At 49.0% G+C, this 19,504-nt stretch overlaps 1 protein-coding gene across 4 annotated transcripts in view; it reads left to right on the forward strand.

Moving 5' to 3' along the window:
- The first annotated feature begins 3,074 nt into the window (after window positions 1-3,074).
- Window positions 3,075-19,504, forward strand: part of PSPC1 (paraspeckle component 1) — a 126,089-nt gene continuing 109,659 nt past the window's right edge. For all 4 annotated transcript variants that reach the window (XR_005777762.1, XR_005777763.1, XM_040426239.1 and 1 more), the window contains exon 1: window positions 3,075-3,562. Coding sequence is in view for 2 of the 4 variants with exons in the window: in XM_040426239.1 (XP_040282173.1) it covers window positions 3,179-3,562 (384 nt within the window). In the remaining 2 variants the exon portion in view is untranslated. The remainder of the gene's footprint in view (window positions 3,563-19,504) is intronic.

A 19,504-nucleotide genomic window follows, 5' to 3' on the forward strand; every position in this document is an offset into this window, starting at 1 on the left:
ACAGAGCTATGGGGACTGGGTATTGCAGATGTGCTAGCGGCCATCTAGCAGCCCATGTCCCCAGGTGACAGGTTTTCTTTAAGGACCAGGCCATTTTTTGCAAATCTGACCAGTGTCACTTTATGTGGTGATAACTTGAAAAAGCTTTGACTTATCCAGGCCATTCTGAGTTTTTTCGTCACATATTGTAGTTCATGACACTGGTAAAATGGAGTCAAAAAAATTCATTTTTATTTATAAAAAAATACCAAATTTGCCAAAAATTAGGAAAAAATTGGCGAATTTCCAAGTTTCAATTTCTCTACTTCTATAATACATAGTTATACCTACAAAAATAGTTGATACTTTACATTCCCCATATGTCTACTTCATGTTAGGATCATTTTGGGAATGACATTTTATTTTTGGGGGACGTTACAAGGCTTAGAAGTTTAGAAGTAAATCTTAAAATTTCTCCGAAATTTTCAAAAACCAACTTTTTAAGGACCAGTTCAGGTCTGCAGTCACTTTGTAAGGCCCCTTTCACACGGGCGAGTATTCCGCGCGGATGCGATGCGTGAGTTGAATGCATTGCACCCACACTGAATACCGACCCATTCATTTCTATGGGGCTGTTCACATGAGCGGTGATTTTCACGCATCACTTGTGCGTTGCGTGAAAATCGCAAGCATCCGCAAGCAAGTGCGGATGCGGTGCGATTTTCACGCATGGTTGCTAGGAGACGATCGGGATGGAGACCCGATCATTATTATTTTCCCTTATAACATGGTTATAAGGGAAAATAATAGCATTCTGAATACAGAATGCATAGTACAATAGGGCTGGAGGGGTTAAAGAAAAATAAAAAATCATTTAACTCACCTTAGTCCACTTGTTCGCGATGCCGGCATCTCCTTCTGTCCCCTTTACTGAATAGGACCTGTGGTGAGCATTAATTATAAGTCAAGGACCTTTGATGACGTCACTCCGGTCATCACATGGTACGTCACATGATCTTTTACCATGGTGAATCACCATGGTAAAAGATCATGTGACGTACCATGTGATGACCAGAATGACGTCACCACAGGTCCTGTTGCTGCACAGAGATCAGATGAAGCCAGAAGGAGATGCCGGGCCGCGAACAAGTGGACTTAGGTGAGTTAATTTTTTTTACATTTTTTTTTAACCCCTTCAGCGATGTTTTACTATGCATTCTGTATTCAGAATGCTATTATTTTCCCTTATAACCATGTTATAAGGGAAAATAATACAATTTACAGAACACCGATCCCAAGCCCGAACTTCTGTGAAGAAGTTCGGGTACCAAACACGCGCGAAATTTCTCACGCGAGTGCAAAACGCATTACAATGTTTTGCACCCGCACATTTTCCCGCAACGCCCGTGTGAAAGAGGCCTAAGGCTTACATAATAGAAACCAGCCAAAAATGACCCCATTCTAGAAAGTACACCCCTCAAGGTATTCAAAACTGATTTTACAAACTTTGTTAACCCTTTAAGTGTTCCACAAGAATTAATGAAAAATAGAGATACAATTAAAAAATTTCACTTTTTTGGCAGATTTTCCATTTTAATATTTTTTTCCAGTTACAAAGCAAGGGTTAACAGCCAAACAAAACTCAATATTTATGGCGCTGATTCTGTAGTTTACTTCAAGTCACGGTAACCACGCCCCCTTCCCTGTCCCATTGCTGTGACTGACAGCCGGCAGTTCCACAAAGCCAGCCGAACTGCCGGCTGTCAGTCACAGCAATGGGGCAGGGAAGGGGGCGTGGTTACCGTGACTTGAAGCAAGGAGGCCGCTGCCTCCATGACTTCAAGCCTGACTAGAGAAGCGCGCCGGTAGGGGATTAAAGATCGTTTTTACAGCTTTTGCTTCAACTACCTGCAGGAAGAAAATGATCGTTACAAACACGCTGCTGGCTACTCTAAGGTACTGCTGATGGCGCAGGTGCGGTGAGGAAGCTGGCAGCCTGCGAGCGTCTTTCCCTCACTGCGCCTGCGCCAAATGCTGAACGGCGCGAGATTTCACCAGAGCACAGGGCTGGCAGACAGATGCGAGCGCTGCCTGGCCCTGTCAATCAGGACTTGGAGGGAGGCCGACAAAGGTGGGAGAACGGAGCCTCTAGGAGCAGGAACAGCGCCCCCCCCCCCCCCCCCCCAGCTCCTAGAGGCTAATTAGCATATTATAAAAGTTATATTTCTGTAGTAACGAGGGCATAGATAAAAGTAGGAATAGGCTAGTTAGGTTTAGCTGACATTAGCACATCGCTAATGTCAGCTAGCTTAATAGGGTTAAATCTGGTGACAGAAACCCTTTAATATCTCTGCATTGAAAGATTGAGGCAAAAAGAATATCCTGATAAAGTGAGGGAAGCATTGTGATACAGGCAGATTTATCACACTGCCGCTGTGGAAACCTATAACCTTTGTTGCCTATAGCAACCAAGCACAGCACAGCTTTCATTTTTGCAAGACTAGAATATGAATTGAAAGCTCTGCTGTGATTGGTTGCTTTGGAAAGCAAAGACATAGGAGGAGATTTACCACACTGCCTATAGCAACCAATCAGATTGCACCTTTCATTTTCCAAAGAAGCGCTGAGAAATAAAAGGTGGAATCTGGTTGCCATGGGCAACTAAACCAGTTCTACTTTACTCCAGTTTTGATAACTCTCCCATAGCCTCTCCACTGTTCTCCCTCTCATTACAGCTGGAAAGCACTGCAGGATAAACGCTCAGGTTAAAGATTTTTGCCATATTATTACACTCGTAGCATCTTTTTCCCGAACTTCACGTGCCCTAGCAACACACAACCCAATGACAGGAGGCTGCCCACTGCAGTACGGATCTTATGTGAGGCACGTCGTCTCGCTTTCACCGGATTAAAAAGTCTTTATTTCCACACATGCTGTCCCCTTCAGGAAGACATTTTACCTTAGACCATTACAAGGGTCGGAATAGGTTGCTGGTCTACTAAAAAATGGCCGGCGCTCTAGCTGTGCGGAGACGGCAGGGTGACCGAGCGCTTTGGCCTCTTTCAATCCTAACGGGGGTCTGGGGGCGTGACGTCAGCACCCTCTGGAAATTTTCACGGCGCCATTTTGAAGTCGCTGAGTCGGACCTGCGTGGTGAGCGCTCTCTCCGTAGAATTGCCGCAGTCGTCTCTGTTGGAAGATGGCCATGGCGAACAGGAATCTGAAGCAAGTGCGCATCGAGAGAAACAACAATGGCAGCAACAGCAGTGAGAGGATTTCCCCTCCGCAGCAGCAGATGGTGCACCCGGGGAGGAACAACAAGCGCCGCTTTGACCTGTCCGAGGGGGACCCGGCTCTTATGCCTCCTAAGATGGAAGAGGCGGAAGAGTCTCAGGGGGTGACCATCGACATCAAGAGCTTCCTGAAGCCCGGGGAGAAGAGCTACACCCAGCGGTGCCGCCTGTTCGTGGGCAACCTGCCGACCGACATCACGGAGGAGGATTTTAAGAAGCTCTTTGAGAAGTTTGGAGAACCGAGCGAGGTCTTCATCAACCGGGACCGGGGCTTCGGCTTCATCCGCCTGGTAGGTGGTCCTGAGGGGGGACCTTCCTGTTCTCCACCTCCTGCCTGTCTCCTAAAGTGACAAAACGCATGAAAAACGCATCCGTATTTCTAGGTTTGGTCTGAAAGCAGTGTCAGGTGGCCAGCCTGGGTGTCATCAGCAGTCCAGTGGACACTGTGTCTGCAGTGGATCTGTATGTAAGGGCTCTTTCACACTTGCGTTCTTGTCTTCCGGCATAGAGTTCCGTCGTCGGGGCTCTATGCCGGAAGAATCCTGATCAGGATTATCCTAATGCATTCTGAATGGAGAGTAATCCGTTCAGGATGCATCAGGATGTCTTCAGTTCCGGTACGGAACGTTTTTTGGCCGGAGAAAATACCGCAGCATGCTGCGCTTTTTGCTCCGGTCAAAAATCCTGAACACTTGCCGCAAGGCCGGATCCGGAATTAATGCCCATTGAAAGGCATTGATCCGGATCCGGCCTTAAGCTAAATGTCGTTTCGGCGCATTGCCGGATCCGACGTTTAGCTTTTTCTGAATGGCTACCATGGCTGCCGGGACGCTAAAGTCCTGTTTGCCATGGTAAAGTGTAGTGGGGAGCGGGGGAGCAGCATACTTACCGTCCGTGCGGCTCCCCGGGCGCTTCAGAGTGACGTCAGGGCGCCCCACGCGCATGGATCACGTGATCACATGGACACGTCATCCATGCGCATGGGGCGCTCTGACGTCACACTGCAGCGCCGCGGGAGCCGCACGGACTGTAAGTATACTGCTCCCCCGCTCCCCACTACTACTATGGCAACCAGGACTTTAATATCGTCCTGGCTGCCATAGTAACACTGAACGCATTTTGAAGACGGATCCGTCTTCAAATGCTTTCAGTACACTTGCGGTGTTACGGATCCGGCGTGTAATTCCGGCAAATGGAGTACACGCCGGATCCGGACAACGCAAGTGTGAAAGAGCCCTTAGATGTCCGCGTGCCGTCTGCTGCTGTTACGCACATTATAAAGCTTGCCTGTTTTGCGGACAAGAATAGGCATTTCTACAATAGAGGCTGCAGAAAGTGGCTCTTGGCCGGTATCCGTGTTTTGCAGATCTGCTGCGTGCGTGAGTGCTTACACGTAACATGTCACCGGATCACGTGCTTTCACATCGGTTTCAGATTCGGTCATGAAATGTGGACCGTAAGCCGGTGCAGACAGACGGGGGTTGCCTGGCAACCTCACAAGCCTAGCAGCGTGCCAGCTGTTCTGACACTACATCCCCCAGCATGCACACTTGCTCTGCCGTTCCAATAGGTGTGATTGGAGAATGCTGGGAGTTGTAGTTTAACATAGGAGTTCCAAGAACAGCAGAGCAAGTGTACGTGCTGGGGATGTAGTTTCACGACGGCTTTAGAGTTTCCTGACCCGGGTCTAAGGCAATACTTTGATATGGAGGGGGGTGCATGTACAAATGAGCCGTACGATTGTCGAGAGGAGAGCGCTCCTTCCCAGCAATCGCCTGCTCGTTAGTGGTGGAGACTGCTGCTATTACATGCAGCGATCTCCTCCACAGTATGGAGAGGAATGATCACTAACGCTATCGCTTGTCCCTATACAGAATCATTATTTGCCGACAGCGGAGCGTGATCACACGGCGCAGTCTGCTGCCGGCAAACAATGATTTCTGTACCTGCATAAAAGATGCGAATATCCGATGAATGAGCATTTGCTCGGCGGCACTTTTACACCGGCAGATTATCGGTAATTGTGACTAATACTGTACCCCGACTGATGCCGGATGTCAACTACGTTGAACTCACGAGATAGGATATGGTCACTGGTTACCAAGGCGTGACGTTACGACCTCCTGGAGAAGCGGGTAAGGTCAGTCTTGGTACAGTGTTCAGACACCTCCTGTCCACACGGGCCCAGAGAGGCAACAAGCTGAGAGCCTTTTCACTGCCTCAATGAAATAAGTGCGTTCTCAGCCCGGAAAGGCTGCCACCAGTTTCTTGTTTGATATAAGCCCGGTCCGCTAACGGGATTATATAGGCTAAGAAACGAACCCGCGGTAGCGTATAACTAGGCCGAAACACGGACGTGGGGATTTGTGATCGAAATACCAGACAGAAAGCACAAGATTAAATTATATTTTTAATCGCATTAATGGCTCACTAGACAATACACTAAACTAACAGAATATATACAGTGGTCTGAGGTTACAAATACAGGTGGTATGGTACAAACAGGGTTAAGCAGAACAAAAGTCAGTTTACCAGATGGATGAGTCCTTTTGGGTTGTGATGAGTTCTTAGCTGTAATCACATGGAGGGTAGTGATGTCAGCAGGTTGCAGGTCCCTCTAAACACATGGCATGATGTGACCCTCCTTCAGAGAAAAGACATGCCCACTTGCTGGCACAAGCCTTTTAAACTGTAGCTGGCTTCTCCTCTTCCCGCCTCTGGGAAGGGCCCCCCCTGCTGATCCTGGCAACTCAATGACCCACAAAACCCTTTAGGGTTCATAGCTCCAGACCAGAAGGTCACAGGGAGATGGTTCTGGGACCAACAGACCCGACTGGGTTCCGGCTACAAGTAGAGTCTAAGCATGGTACAGTTATTTAGTCCCTGTGGGGAGATATGTAAATCTCCCTTCCCTGGCATCTCACCACCAAACCATGACCACGGGCTTGTTCATCGTGGCCACAGGGACACAAATATGTATCCGGTTTGTGCCTGTGATGGGGCACTGCGCCACCAATGTTTTTACTATTGATTGGGGTGGGGGCGCACTGCGCCACCAATGATTAATACTGGGGGGCTTGGGGGGGGCGCACTGCGCCACCAATGAAGATAAGTCTCTCATTCATATACAGGAGGCGGGAGCTGGCTGCAGAATCCCATAGCCGGCTCCTGACCTCTATGAGCGGTAGCTGCGATCCGCGGCACCTGAGGAGTTAACTACCGCGGATCGCAGCTATCGCTCATAGAGGCCGGGAGCCGGCTATGTGATTCTGCAGCCAGCTCCCGCCTCCTGTATATGAATGAATGAAAGGCTTATCTTCATTGGTGGCGCAGCGGCCACAGCCCCTCCCCTCCTCTTGTCTTCTCTTCTGTCATTGGTGGCAGCAGCAGCACAGGGGGAGGAGACACTGCTTCCTTCTCCCCTGTGCTGCGGAGGGAACACAGAACGCGCTGAGAGCAGCGCGTTCTGTGTTCCCCATACGTTATCGGTATATCGGCAAAATAGATGCCGATACCGATAACGTTCAAAATCCTCAATATCGGCCGATAATATTGGCCAAACCGATAATCGGTCGATCCCTAAATATTACCTCACACTTCCTTTTAGAGTGTGCTAGGAGCAGCACATTCCTGTGTTTCCCCGTGCGCCCATCCGCACCCTCTCTGGTGGCGAATGGCAAAGTGGTACTGCTGGAGTGCAAGGCTTCCACGTACCCCCCTACCATTTTACCCTGGCCAATAGTCACCCTGACTGAGAATGACACCGAGGCCACAATTACTGACGTCAGTCGGTACTATAAACAGCCGTGTGAAGTCGGCTGCCTGGGGTACCAGGAAGCTGGAAAGGGAGTCCTTCAGTGCCTGGAAGGCCGTCTCGCAGTCGTTTGTCCTGGTGCGGTCTGTCAGGCTACTATAGTGGGGCATGAACCCCCTATAGTGCCCAGGAAGGACATCACCTGGTTTTTGTCCCGGGGGTGAGCCAGGATGCGCTGCATCCACTCTCCCGGCCTCCGGTTCCAAAGCTTCCCCGCCTGCCTGGGGCCCCTCGCTTATGCCCAACTGGCACTTTCCTGGCGTAAGGGTCAAGCCTGCTTGGCAAATCTGCCCGAGCATCTGCGCCAGATGCGCTCGGGGATCTTCGCATATAGGACCGAAGATGGCGGCCGCGTACTTTTTGAGTCCCTTAAGCAGCTTCCCATCCGCTTAGAAGTGGCAGGGGCATACTCCATGCCCAACGGCATCTCGGTGGACGCCGTCCTTTCGGGTGTTTTGGTGAACATTTACTGGAAGGGGAGGCTTTCTGGGAGGGCACCTGCCTCCCGCTCATGATGCGCCTCCATCAGGTTCACGGGGAAGGCCTTCTGCATCCTGGCATTGAACCGCTGGTGCTCGAGGTATAGGCCTCCCCAGGCCGCCTGAAGCTTGTTCTGAGGTACGGGAACCAGTATCCACGCTTGCTGACCCACCTGGTGGGTTCTCTCACAAGCCTGATGGGGGTCTGAGTCCAAGGGAGGCTGTGCCACCTGCTCCATGAGAGCTTTAAAGCTGGTGCTAGCCCCTAATGCCACATGAAACCCCTGGTGGGACGTGGTCAGAATAGACGAGACTGCCACGTTCTTTGTCAGTTCTACTATCTGCCAGTCCCTAAGCCACTCCTCCGGTGAGCACTGCTGGACCGTGACCCGTGGTCCCAAACCACCCGCTCGATGTCTGAGGAAGGCGGTGCCGCTTGCTCCTTGAGAGCGTTCAGGCTGGCGTCAGCCACTACCGCCACCTGAAACCCCTGACCGGACGTGGCCAGAATCGACAAGACTGCCACTTCTTCTGTCAGGTACCCGGGACCTGTCTCCTGGCCTCCGTCTGACTCGGCAGTCCGCAGGTGTCGCGTCTTCTTCCCAGCATGCATTGGGCGGGACCTGACGTCACACACAGCGTCAGCCAGCGGGCTGACGCTGTTTGCACACCGGGGCCCTGGCCACTCCAGTACAGCTCGGTGCGGAGTCGGGAGCTGGAGCCACGGAGCGGTGAGAAGCTTCTTCAATTCACTACCGCTCCGTGGTCATATCGCGGTCCGGCGATATGGACAAAATCTGTTTCGTTGCACAGATTCATATCGTGCATATCGCATATATCGCCCACCCCTACTCCCAGTCACATTCTTGGAGGGAGGCTAACGTTAGGGGGTTATTAAGAAGCTTGTGGTTTTTTTTCTGCAGTTTGTAGACGGGATAAAGCGTCTTGCATTGCTTTGTTCCTATTTCTGTTCAGTCTCGCAGTTGACTGCAGTAGGATCCCTCTCATAAATGCTTTGTGTGCGTGCCATAATGTGTTAGCATTGGTGTCAGGTACATCATTAAAGTGCAGGAATTCTTGCAATTTAGCAGTAAACCCTTTTAACTCTTTGAGGACATTTGAGAAGATAAGTGTTCAATCTCCATTGTGGGCGGGGAAGATTAGGTAGATCATCTTCTATAACTATGCTCACAGGTGCGTGGTCAGACCACGTCGCCCCCCCCAATGTCGGATCTCAGGACCCTGTGCAAAAGGTTTTTTCAGACTAATATATAATCAATACGGGACTGAGATAGGTGCGCCGTCGACATAAATGTGAAGTTCCGTTCGTCACTGTTGATAGCGCCAAATATCGTGAAAAGCAGACTCATGCAGATTTGCTTGCAGATCTGTACGGCGACCCTCATGTACAGTCTTGCAGTGTAAGTCTGAGTAATCCGGGATATTAAAGTCCCCTCCCAGTATACCTTCACCCACCGCTATTTTTTCCACTTTGTTGAACAGCCTTCTGCAGAAGGCCACTTGTCCGACATTGGGGGCGTATACAGACACTAGCGTGAAAGGTTTACCATCTAGTGTGCATATCTCCCTGCCGAGTCTGTTATACAATCCTTTGTGTGTGAGTGGTATATTACAGGGGAATTCTTCTGTGTACATCTATAAGCATCCTTTTCCAATAGGTGTGATTCTTGTATGAAAACCACATCACATTTTTAGATTTAAGGGTTTCTGACCACAATTGAGTGCGTCTATATGGAGAATTTAGCCCACGGACATTAAGTGAGAGAATTTTTATCCCCATTTTCTATAGATGTAAACGTCCTGCGGTATGTACTGCCACACCCCAATGTAGTAGCCCTTTAAAACTAAGCTGTACATTACACTTGGCACGTTCATAGCATTTGCAGGAACAAACTTAAAAAGAAAACTAAAAACAGTGAAAAGAAACTTAAAAGCTGAACACAATAAGGTCAACATGGCGTATCAGGCCTGACCATAAATTAGTGGTCAAATGACCAAGGAGAGTCCGAGTTGGGACAGAGAACAAAAGCTCCCTGCTACGGACCAACACTATTAACTGCAGTCAGCTACTCCCGACTGATGGCGGTGTCCCAGTCTGGAGGAATCTTGTCTGGACGCGGTACGTTGTCTTTGACTCATTGAGACTCTTCAGTGATGAGACCCCATTCAAGTAGATGACGAGACGCCACTTGTGGTGAGTTGAGGACCTGCAGGGCTCCATTGTAGGTGACCAGTAACTTTACTGGAAATCCCCAATGGTACTTTATCTGCTGCCGCCTTAGCGCTGTATTAATCGGAGCAAACCCTTTCCCCTATAGCAAGTCTTGCTGCGGAGAGATCTGTGAAAACGGCAATGTCTTTAAACACCTCCGATGGGGTTGGATTTTGTCTCAAGACCCTCAGGAATGCCTCCTTGACGGTGTAGAAGTGGATCCTTGCGATAACATCGCGTGGTAGGGATGCGTCTAGTCCCTTAGGTTTAGGCACTCTATGTATGCGGTCAATTATCAAGTCCCTTTCTGTGGACTCGGGCAGCGCTGATTTGATAAGCTGTTGGAGGAGAGGTTCGAGCTCTCCCGCCTCTACAGACTCTGGGATCCCTCGGATTCTGACATTTACGTCTGTGTCTGTCTTCCAGGTCATGCAGCTTAGCTGATATTTTAGCAAGATCTTCGCCCATAGCCTCATGGGCGTCAATGAGAGTGTTGTGAGAGGTGGCGAACTCCGCCATCTTAACCTCTAGGTGAGTCGTACACTCTCCAATACTTTAAATGTCTTTCCTGAGATCTTTCAAAAGTCCCAGCATGTCCTCTTTCATAGAGGTTCGCAGGTTGTCCAGCATAGACCGCATAATGTCCGCTGTGAGTTGGGTAGACTCATAGGTTTCCCGCTCAGGCCCGCGTCTATCAGCAGAGCTGTGGGGAGGCGGTAATGGCGTTCCCGCCGGAGAGACCAGCGTGCATGCTGGCGGTGGAGTCCCTCTCTGGCTTGTCTCTGCTTGCCCCGATTTACCGAAGAATTCGGTCAGTTTTGCTGGAGCAGGGCGCCTTTTGACCTTCCCCATGGCTGGCATTCAGTGTGGAGCTTCAGATCGCTGCTTAGTTTATCAGGAGTAGATGCGGTGAGCCGCTGGTTAGTGTTTTAGCCCGGAGCAGAAGCGCTATGCGATGTTTAATCCGAAGTCTATTCGTTCATCCCTGCTAGACGGCTGCAGTCTATTTTAAGGCTTCCTGTGCACGCTACGGATTCTTGTGTGGGGAAAAACCACAGCTTCAGGCCTCATGCACACGGCCGTGCCGTTTTTTGCAGTCCGCAAACCGCGGATCTGCAAAAAACGGAAGCCACCCGTGTTGCCTTCCGCAATTTGCAAAACGGAAGGGGTGCCGGCAATATAAATGCCTATTCTTGTCCGCAAAGCGCGGACAAGAATAGGACATGTTATATTTTTTTTAGTGGGGCCGCGGAACGGAGCCACGGATGCGGACAGCACACGGAGTGCTGTCCGCATCTTTTGCGGCCTCATTGAAGTGAATGGGACGTGGATGCGGTCGTGTGCATGAGGCCTAATACAGTACCAGCAAAGTGTATGAGGTTAGACATATTTCATGTACGCTTTGCTTTTTTGTTCTATGAGATTGATCTGCCGTGTAAATTTTTTTAAATCTGTAACATATTTATTCATTTATTTATTTTCTGTGCAAATTTCAGCCTTTGCAATGCAAGGATGAGATCTGTGACAAACTGCATTAAATTCTGAGCCAAAAACAGCATGAGGTTTTTGGTGTGGAAGTGCACAAAAAAACTTCACGGAAATCTGTGTAGGTTTTTTTTTTTTGTTAGTAATCCTGCAGGTACCCTTAAAGGGAACCTGTCACCTGGAATTTAGCAATAGAGCAAAGTGTGAAAGTAGCCTAATTTAGGACTGATTCACATGACCACGATCAGCTGGAGAAACACAGTCCGTGTGTGGGCCACATCTCCCAGGCCAAACACTGCTCATCTGACCCAAACTGACTACATCGTAGGGATTTGATAGGTCCTATCTGATGGTGGGTCTGTTGTACTAAGCTCACATGACATGAGTACATTGCAATAGATCTGCCATCACATAGGAACTGACTCCATCATAAATCTCTGTTATAGTGTGTTCAGGTGATGTGACTGTTTCTCGGGCTGATCACGGTGGTGTGAATCAGAATTACTAGCAGAATGGTATCTCGCTCCTTGAAAACGAGATGATGAAGAGAATCACAGCACACTTCTTGAAAAGCAAGATGAGTCACATATTAGGGTTGTTGCGATACCAACATTTTGATTCTATTGCGATACTCAATACTATTCGATACCACGTGACAACAATAAAACACCAAAAAAGTTGCATGCATTCAGCAGTTAAAAAAATGGCAAATCAAGCAGTTTGCATGTGCAGACCAGAAGGACGGATCCGGCATTCAGGCAAGTCTTCAGTTTTTTTCGCCGGAGATAAAACCGTAGCATGCTACGGTTTTCTCTTTTGCCTGATCAGTCAAAATGACTGAACTGAAGACATCCTGATGCATCCTGAACGGATTGCTCTCCATTCAGAATGCATGGGGATATACCTGATCAGTTCTTTTCCGGTATAGAGCCCCTGTGACGGAACTCAGTGCCGGAAAAGAAAAACTCAAGTGTGAAAGTACCCTTAATAGTTTGGACTTTTTGAACGTGGTGATATGTTTGTTTATTGTTTATATATTTTATATGTAAAACTGGGAAAGGGGGTGATTTATACTTAATAATTTATTTATTTATTTTTTTACTTTTTTTATTTTTAACTATTTCCCCTCTTAGGGGCTAGAATCTGGGATCTTTTAATCCCGTGTCCTATTTACCCTGATAGAGCTCTATTAGTGTGAATAGGATCTCACTCTCCCTGCTGCCCTGTGCTCTGTGCACACAGCAGGAAGGGAGCTTACCATGGCAGCCAGGGCTTCAGTAGTGTCCCGGCTGCCATGGTAACCGATCGGAGCCCCAGGATTACACTGCTGGGGCTTTGAGCAGAAGCTGCCACTGCCACCAATGAGGAGGAGGGGAGATGGGACAGGGGACCCTGTGGCCACTGCCACCAATGATTTTAATACTGGGGGGAGGGGGAGGGCGCACTGCGACACCAATGATGATTAACCTTTAATACAGGTGTTGGCAGCAGAATCACACAGCTGGGAGCTGCAATCAGCGGCAGTTAACCCCTTAGGTGCTGCACCTGAGGGGTTAACTGCCGCTGATCGCGGCTATGTGATTCTGCTGCCGACACCTGTATTTGTATTAAACGTTAAAGGGAATCTGTCACCTAAAAACGCCTCCCAAACCACCACCAGCATAGCCAGCAGTATGCTCCTAAAAATCCTTTTCCTCCTCCGGCCAGATGCACCAAAATCTTGAAAAACTGACTTTAATCCCCTGCAGGCGCTATGTAACAGCAGAGTTTGAAGTCTAGGGGGCACGGCCTCCTCGCTTTAAGTCAGGATAACCACACCTAGGGTTGGACGATATCAAAAATATTCAGACGATAACGATATTAAAAAATTTATCGCGATAACGATATATATCACGAAAAATATCAGTTTAAAAGAAAAAAAAACACAAGGAGACGTTATACTGTATGGGGGGCCACAAGGAGACGTTATACTGTATGGGGGGCCACAAGGAGACGTTATACTGTATGGGGGGCCACAAGGAGACGTTATACTGTATGGGGGGCCACAAGGAGACGTTATACTGTATGGGGGGCCACAAGGAGACGTTATACTGTATGGGGGGCCACAAGGAGACGTTATACTGTATGGGGGGCCACAAGGAGACGTTATACTGTATGGGGGGCCACAAGGAGACGTTATACTGTATGGGGGGCCACAAGGAGACGTTATACTGTATGGGGGGCCACAAGGAGACGTTATACTGTATGGGGGGCCACAAGGAGACGTTATACTGTATGGGGGGCCACAAGGAGACGTTATACTGTATGGGGGGCGGCCACAAGGAGACGTTATACTGTATGGGGGGCGGCCACAAGGAGACGTTATACTGTATGGGGGGCGGCCACAAGGAGACGTTATACTGTATGGGGGGCGGCCACAAGGAGACGTTATACTGTATGGGGGGCGGCCACAAGGAGACGTTATACTGTATGGGGGGCGGCCACAAGGAGACGTTATACTGTATGGGGGGCGGCCACAAGGAGACGTTATACTGTATGGGGGGCGGCCACAAGGAGACGTTATACTGTATGGGGGGCGGCCACAAGGAGACGTTATACTGTATGGGGGGCAGCCACAAGGAGGCGTTATAATAAGGTCTTGTGGCCACAGGCCACCATACATGCAGTAATACTTTGCGATATACCTTTCCCGCGGCTGCCTCGCTTGTGTGCTCTGATTCTGACATCAGATGCCGGTGGGCAGAGATTTGAATATGGGAGCGAGGAGGAGGGAGAGCCGGGGCGGCCGCTGCGGGAAGTAGTACGTTTATAATTTCGTCACCAGAGCACACACTAGTGAGGCAGCCGCAGGAAAAGTCTCTCCAGAGACACCAGTACTCACACAGGGGATCGATTCGCCACATATACAATAGAGCCGGCACTGGTGGGTGACGACGGTGATGATGTCAGATGGTGGGTGGAGACTTGACCAAGGGAGGCGGAGCAAGAAGGAGCCAGGCCAGGAGCGAGAGGAAGTAATGTTACTCAGCGGCAGCGCTATGCAAGGTGCAGGGGCGGGCGGGCGCGCGTTTAGAAGCGGTCAGCGCACAATGTGAGCTGACCGCTTTGACGTCACAAAATACCGCGGTATTTTAGAAACAGCGATATCGCCATATCGCCGTTTTTTTAATACCGCGGTATATCGTGATACCGGTATATCGCCCAACCCTAACCACACCCCCTTTCTCTGCCCCTTCACCTCTGATTGACAGCCGCGCACATGAACGTTCTGATGCGCACTCACATCCGGGAGCCTGCGAATTGAGCCGCTGAAAACTACCTAACAGCAGTATACAGCAGTGTGCAGGCACGTTAGTAGAGACGTCAGGGCGCATGTGTGAGACTTCGGCCGGTTTTGCTGTACAGCCAAAAACTATCAGCTAGCTGTCAATTAAAAGTGAAGGGGCAGGGAAAGGGGGCGTGGTTATCCTGACTTGAAGCGAGGAGGCCGCTGCCCTCTTGACTTCAAACTCTGCTGTTACATAGCGCGTGCAGGGGATTAAAGTTTGTTTTTCAAGATTTTGCTGCATCTGGCCGGAGGAAGAAAAGGATTTTTAGGAACATACTGCTGGCTACTTTAGGTAATGCTGGTGGTCTGGGGGGCGTTTTTTAGGTGACAAGTTCCTTTTAACTTTCATTGGTGGTGCAGTGCGCCTGCCCCATCTCCGCCCCTCTCTCTTCTTATTGGCAGCAGCGGCACAGGGGGAGGGAGAGTGACTCCTTATCTGTGCTGCTGAGGAGAACACGGTGCGCGCTGACAGCAATCAATACTTTTGTACCGGTATTGAATCGATACCGGGATTTGCCTTTTACCGATACTAGCGCAGTCTAGTATCAGAGAACATGGTGCACGCTCAGCAGCACAGGGGAGGAGGAGTCACTCCCTCCCTGCCCCCTGTGCCTCCGCTGCCACCAATTAGGGGAGAGAGGGGAAGAGGAGGGGAGGGGCTGTGGCCACTGCGCCACCAATGAAGATAACTCGCCCATTAATTCATATACAGAAGGCGGGTGCACCTCACCTGAGGGGTTAACTGCTGCGGATCGCAGCTCCCTGTCAGAGGTCGGGTGGCGGCTATATGATTCTGCAGCCGGCACCTGCCTCCTGTATTTGAATTAATGGGTGAGTTATCTTCATTGGTGGCTCAGTGTGTTCCTCCCCCAGTATTAAAAACATTAGTGGTGTAGTGAGCGCCCCCAACCCCCCCAGTATTAGTCATTCATTGGTGGTAGTGGCCACAGGGTCCCCTCCCCTCCTCCTCATTGGTGCAGTGGCAGTTCCGATCAGAGCCCCATCAGTGTAATCCTGGGGCTCTGATCAGTTACCATGGCAGCCAGGACGCTACTGAAGCCTTGACTGCCATGGTAAGCTTCCTGCTGCCGTGTGCACAAAGTACAAGGCAGCAGGGAGAGTGTGAGATCCTATTCACCCTGATAGATCTCTATTAGGGTGAATAGGACAAGGGTTCTAGCGGGGGGTAATAGTAAAAAAAAATGTTTAAACCCCCCCCCCCTTCCCAACTTTACATTATATATAAACAATAAATAAACATATTACATATCGCCACATCCGAAAAGTCTAAACTATTAAAATATAAAAAAAATCTCCTATGCGGTGAACGCCATAACCGAATCAAAATTTTGGTATCGTGACAACCCTAGCAGCAATAGCAATCTCATTCTCAGCATGACTACAAAGCATTTCTGGATTCTGTTAAGGGTTTATTCAAGACTAAAAATGTACCCCATATGGCTGGGCCCCCTCACACTGAATATACTTGCCTCGTTCCTTGCTTCCTGCGCCGCTCTTGGTCCCTGCTGCTGCTGCTTCTCCCCGGGCGCAGATGAAAACATTCGGGGATGAGCCGCCAATGGCAGGCAGCGACCGGGTCGAGCTTTCCTTGCACCGGATGTTTTCATCCGCACAGGGGGAGAAGCCGCTGTGGCGGTGCAGAGACCAGGAGTGACGTGGGGAGCCAGGTAAGCAGATTCAGTTTAAGGCTACTTTAACATTTGCAACCGGAGTTCCGGCAGAGGACAGCCTTCCAAAGCTCCCTGGACCCGGCATTGCCAGAAGTTACATGTGGCGGTATTTGTCTCGCCGGGTAGCCCCTGGATCTCTGTTAGACCCCATTATTGTAAATGGGGTCATATCCTAGTGATGAGCCCCGGTGTATGACACCACTAGGGATGAGCGAATTTCATATTTTGAAATTCGTTCACGCTTCGTTTACTGGTTTACCGTTATTCATTCCATCATAATAAGTCTATGGGCTGCAAAACGGATCCGTTCCGTTTCCGTTATGGAGGGGAGTCCTCTCCTGCATAACTGAAACGGGATGGATCCGTTTTGCAGCCGATTGACTTCTATTATAACGGAATGCCTCTAAAGGCATTCTGTTATGCATTCCATCATAGAATTACGTTATGGTCCATGGTAACGTAATCCATAACTCAATTCACCTTTTACCAGTAAACGAAGCGTTAACGAATTTCATAACCGGAAATTCTCTGATCTCTAGACACGACCCCTTTAATAGACATGCGAACGACAAGCCCATACATGTGTGGATTATCGTGTAAACTGTCATGTGTGCTTGTGGAAAATGGATTCCACCCGCACGGTCTACTCCCCTACCAGTTTACACTTCCGGAGGTCACGGCGGTGATTGATAATTTATGTTTGTACAGGCACGATCTCAGCGAGGACAAACTACAGTAATCACTTAGGCCTCTTTCAGACGGGTGGTGCGGGAACATGCACAATTTTTCCGCGCGAGTGCAAAACATTGTAATGCGTTTTGCATGCGCGTGAGAAAAATCCCGCATGTTTGGTACCCACATGGTTATAAGGGAAAATAATAGCATTCTGAATACAGAATGCATAGTAAAATAGCGCTGGAGGGGTTAAAAAAATAAAATAATTACTCACCTTAATCCACTTGATGGTGCAGCCGGCATCGCTTCTGTCTTATTTCTTTGCTGTGTGCAGGAACAGGACCTGTGGTGACGTCACTCCGGTCATCACATGGTCCATCACATGATCCATCACCATGGTAAAAGATCATGTGATGGATCATGTGATGACCGGAGTGACGTCACCACAGGTCCTGTTCCTGCACACAGCAAAGAAAGAAGACAGAAGCGATGCCTGCTGCGCGATCAAGTGGATTAAGGGGAGTTTGATTATTTTTAATTTTTTTTTTTAACCCTTGCAGCGCTATTTTTTTTTTTTTTTTAGGGATTAAATCACTTTTATTGATCATGTATAATAAACTTTCCTGAAAGTACATTGTCTCTTCAATAATTATACAGAATATAGAAAAGAAGATACATTATCAGAAGAAAGCATCACCACATGACAAAACGATCTTAGCAGGGTACAATGTATTCAATCAAGGGCAAATAATACAAATTGTAGACACGAAACATATGTCTAACCTCCCCCCCCACCCCATGACCCGGAGCGAATACCTCTGTTTTATCCTATATCACAATATGAGTATGCGAATGCGACAACCATTCATTCCACAATTTCTCAAACTTCTGAGGACAATCTCTCTTCACAAACACACTTCTTTCCATAGTCAACATGTCATGCACTTTCCGTATGAATTCGCCCACTGTTGGCGGACTCCCCTGGATCCACCGCTGTGCCACCAATTTCCTTGCCACATATAGCAGCCTTCCCACCGCCACCTTAACCATCTCACTCCCACCAATCTCTGACACATAGCCCAACACACATATCTTGGGGTCCTTTTGCAGTCCCAACGCCAAGTTATTATTATTCAAGGTCAGCACCTCCTCCCAGTATCTACCTATCACGGACACGACCAGAGCATGTGCAACGGGTCCGCTCCCTCCTCAGAACACTTCGGACACTTGTCATCAAACCTAACGCCAATCTTCCGTAAAAATACCGGCGTTTTGTATACTCTGTGGATGATAGAGCTGTGACAATTTACCCTGCTCACTTAAGGACACTTTGGGAACTGCCTCCAATATATCTTCCCACTGATCTTTAGACACGGCCCCCAAATCACCCTCCCATTTCATCATCCGCATCAGAGGGAACCCAGCTAGGAACTTGTCCAGCAATAGAGTATATACCTGCGATATCAATCCTCTCTTCCCCCCTTTCGGCAGAATAAGTTTATGTACCACATCCATCTTGGCTATGACACATCCTTTCCTCACCGTGACATCATAGGCGTGCCTCAATTGTAGATACTGAGAGAACCAAACCTTGGGGACATTAAATTCTTGCTGTAGACCCTGGAATGATTTGAACACATCACCCTCCAGCAGTTGACCTATCCTCATTACCTCATGAGATTCCCAGATCCGAAGTCCTGACAGAGACGTAAATTCTGGCAATAAGCTGTTGTTCCATATTGGGGACATCTCTCCAACTCCACCCACACCTCTTAGCTGCTTAACTTTCGCCCATACCTTCTTCATAAGCTCAATAAGCAAGACCTTCTCTCTCCCCCCATGCATTCCCGCCTCCTCCAGTATACACATAAGGTCTCGACTGCCCAACCAGTGCTGCAGTATCCTACCTGTCCTATCCGGCGACTGAAAATCTATCCAGCCCTTAAAGTCCTGGCACTGAGATGCCAAAAAATAAATCCAAGCATTCGGGACTGCCAAACCTCCTTCCGTCTTAGGGTACTGCAACGTTTCCAATTTAATCCTTCCTCGACCACATTTCCAAATAAGGTCCCTGAACATAGAATGTATCCTCCTAAACCTATCCAAAGGAATCCATACAGGGGCATTATTAAGTACATAAAGCAGCTGAGGCATCATTACCATCTTCAAGAGATTCACTCTACCCACTACAGATAGAAAGAGCCTACACCAAGTCCTTACCTTAACGCTGAGTTCACACCAGAGCGTTCTGAAAGGAGCGCTCTGTATGCGCGATTGTACTGGCGTTTACAAGCGCGCATACAGAGACAAGTGAACACACATTGTCGCGCGTTCCCGAAAGTCTATGTACGGGAACGCGCGACAAACGCCCAAAAAAACGCTCATGTACTTGTTTGAGCGTCGGGCGTTTTACAGCGCGATCGTACGCGCTGTAAAACGCCCAGGTGAGAACCATTCCCATAGGGAAGCATTGGTTTCTCCTTGTTGAGCGTTTTACAGCGCGTAGGAACGTGCTGTAAAACGCTCA

The sequence above is a fragment of the Bufo bufo genome, chromosome 3 (genome assembly GCF_905171765.1).
Source record: "Bufo bufo chromosome 3, aBufBuf1.1, whole genome shotgun sequence".
Classification (NCBI taxonomy): Eukaryota; Metazoa; Chordata; class Amphibia; order Anura; family Bufonidae; genus Bufo; species Bufo bufo.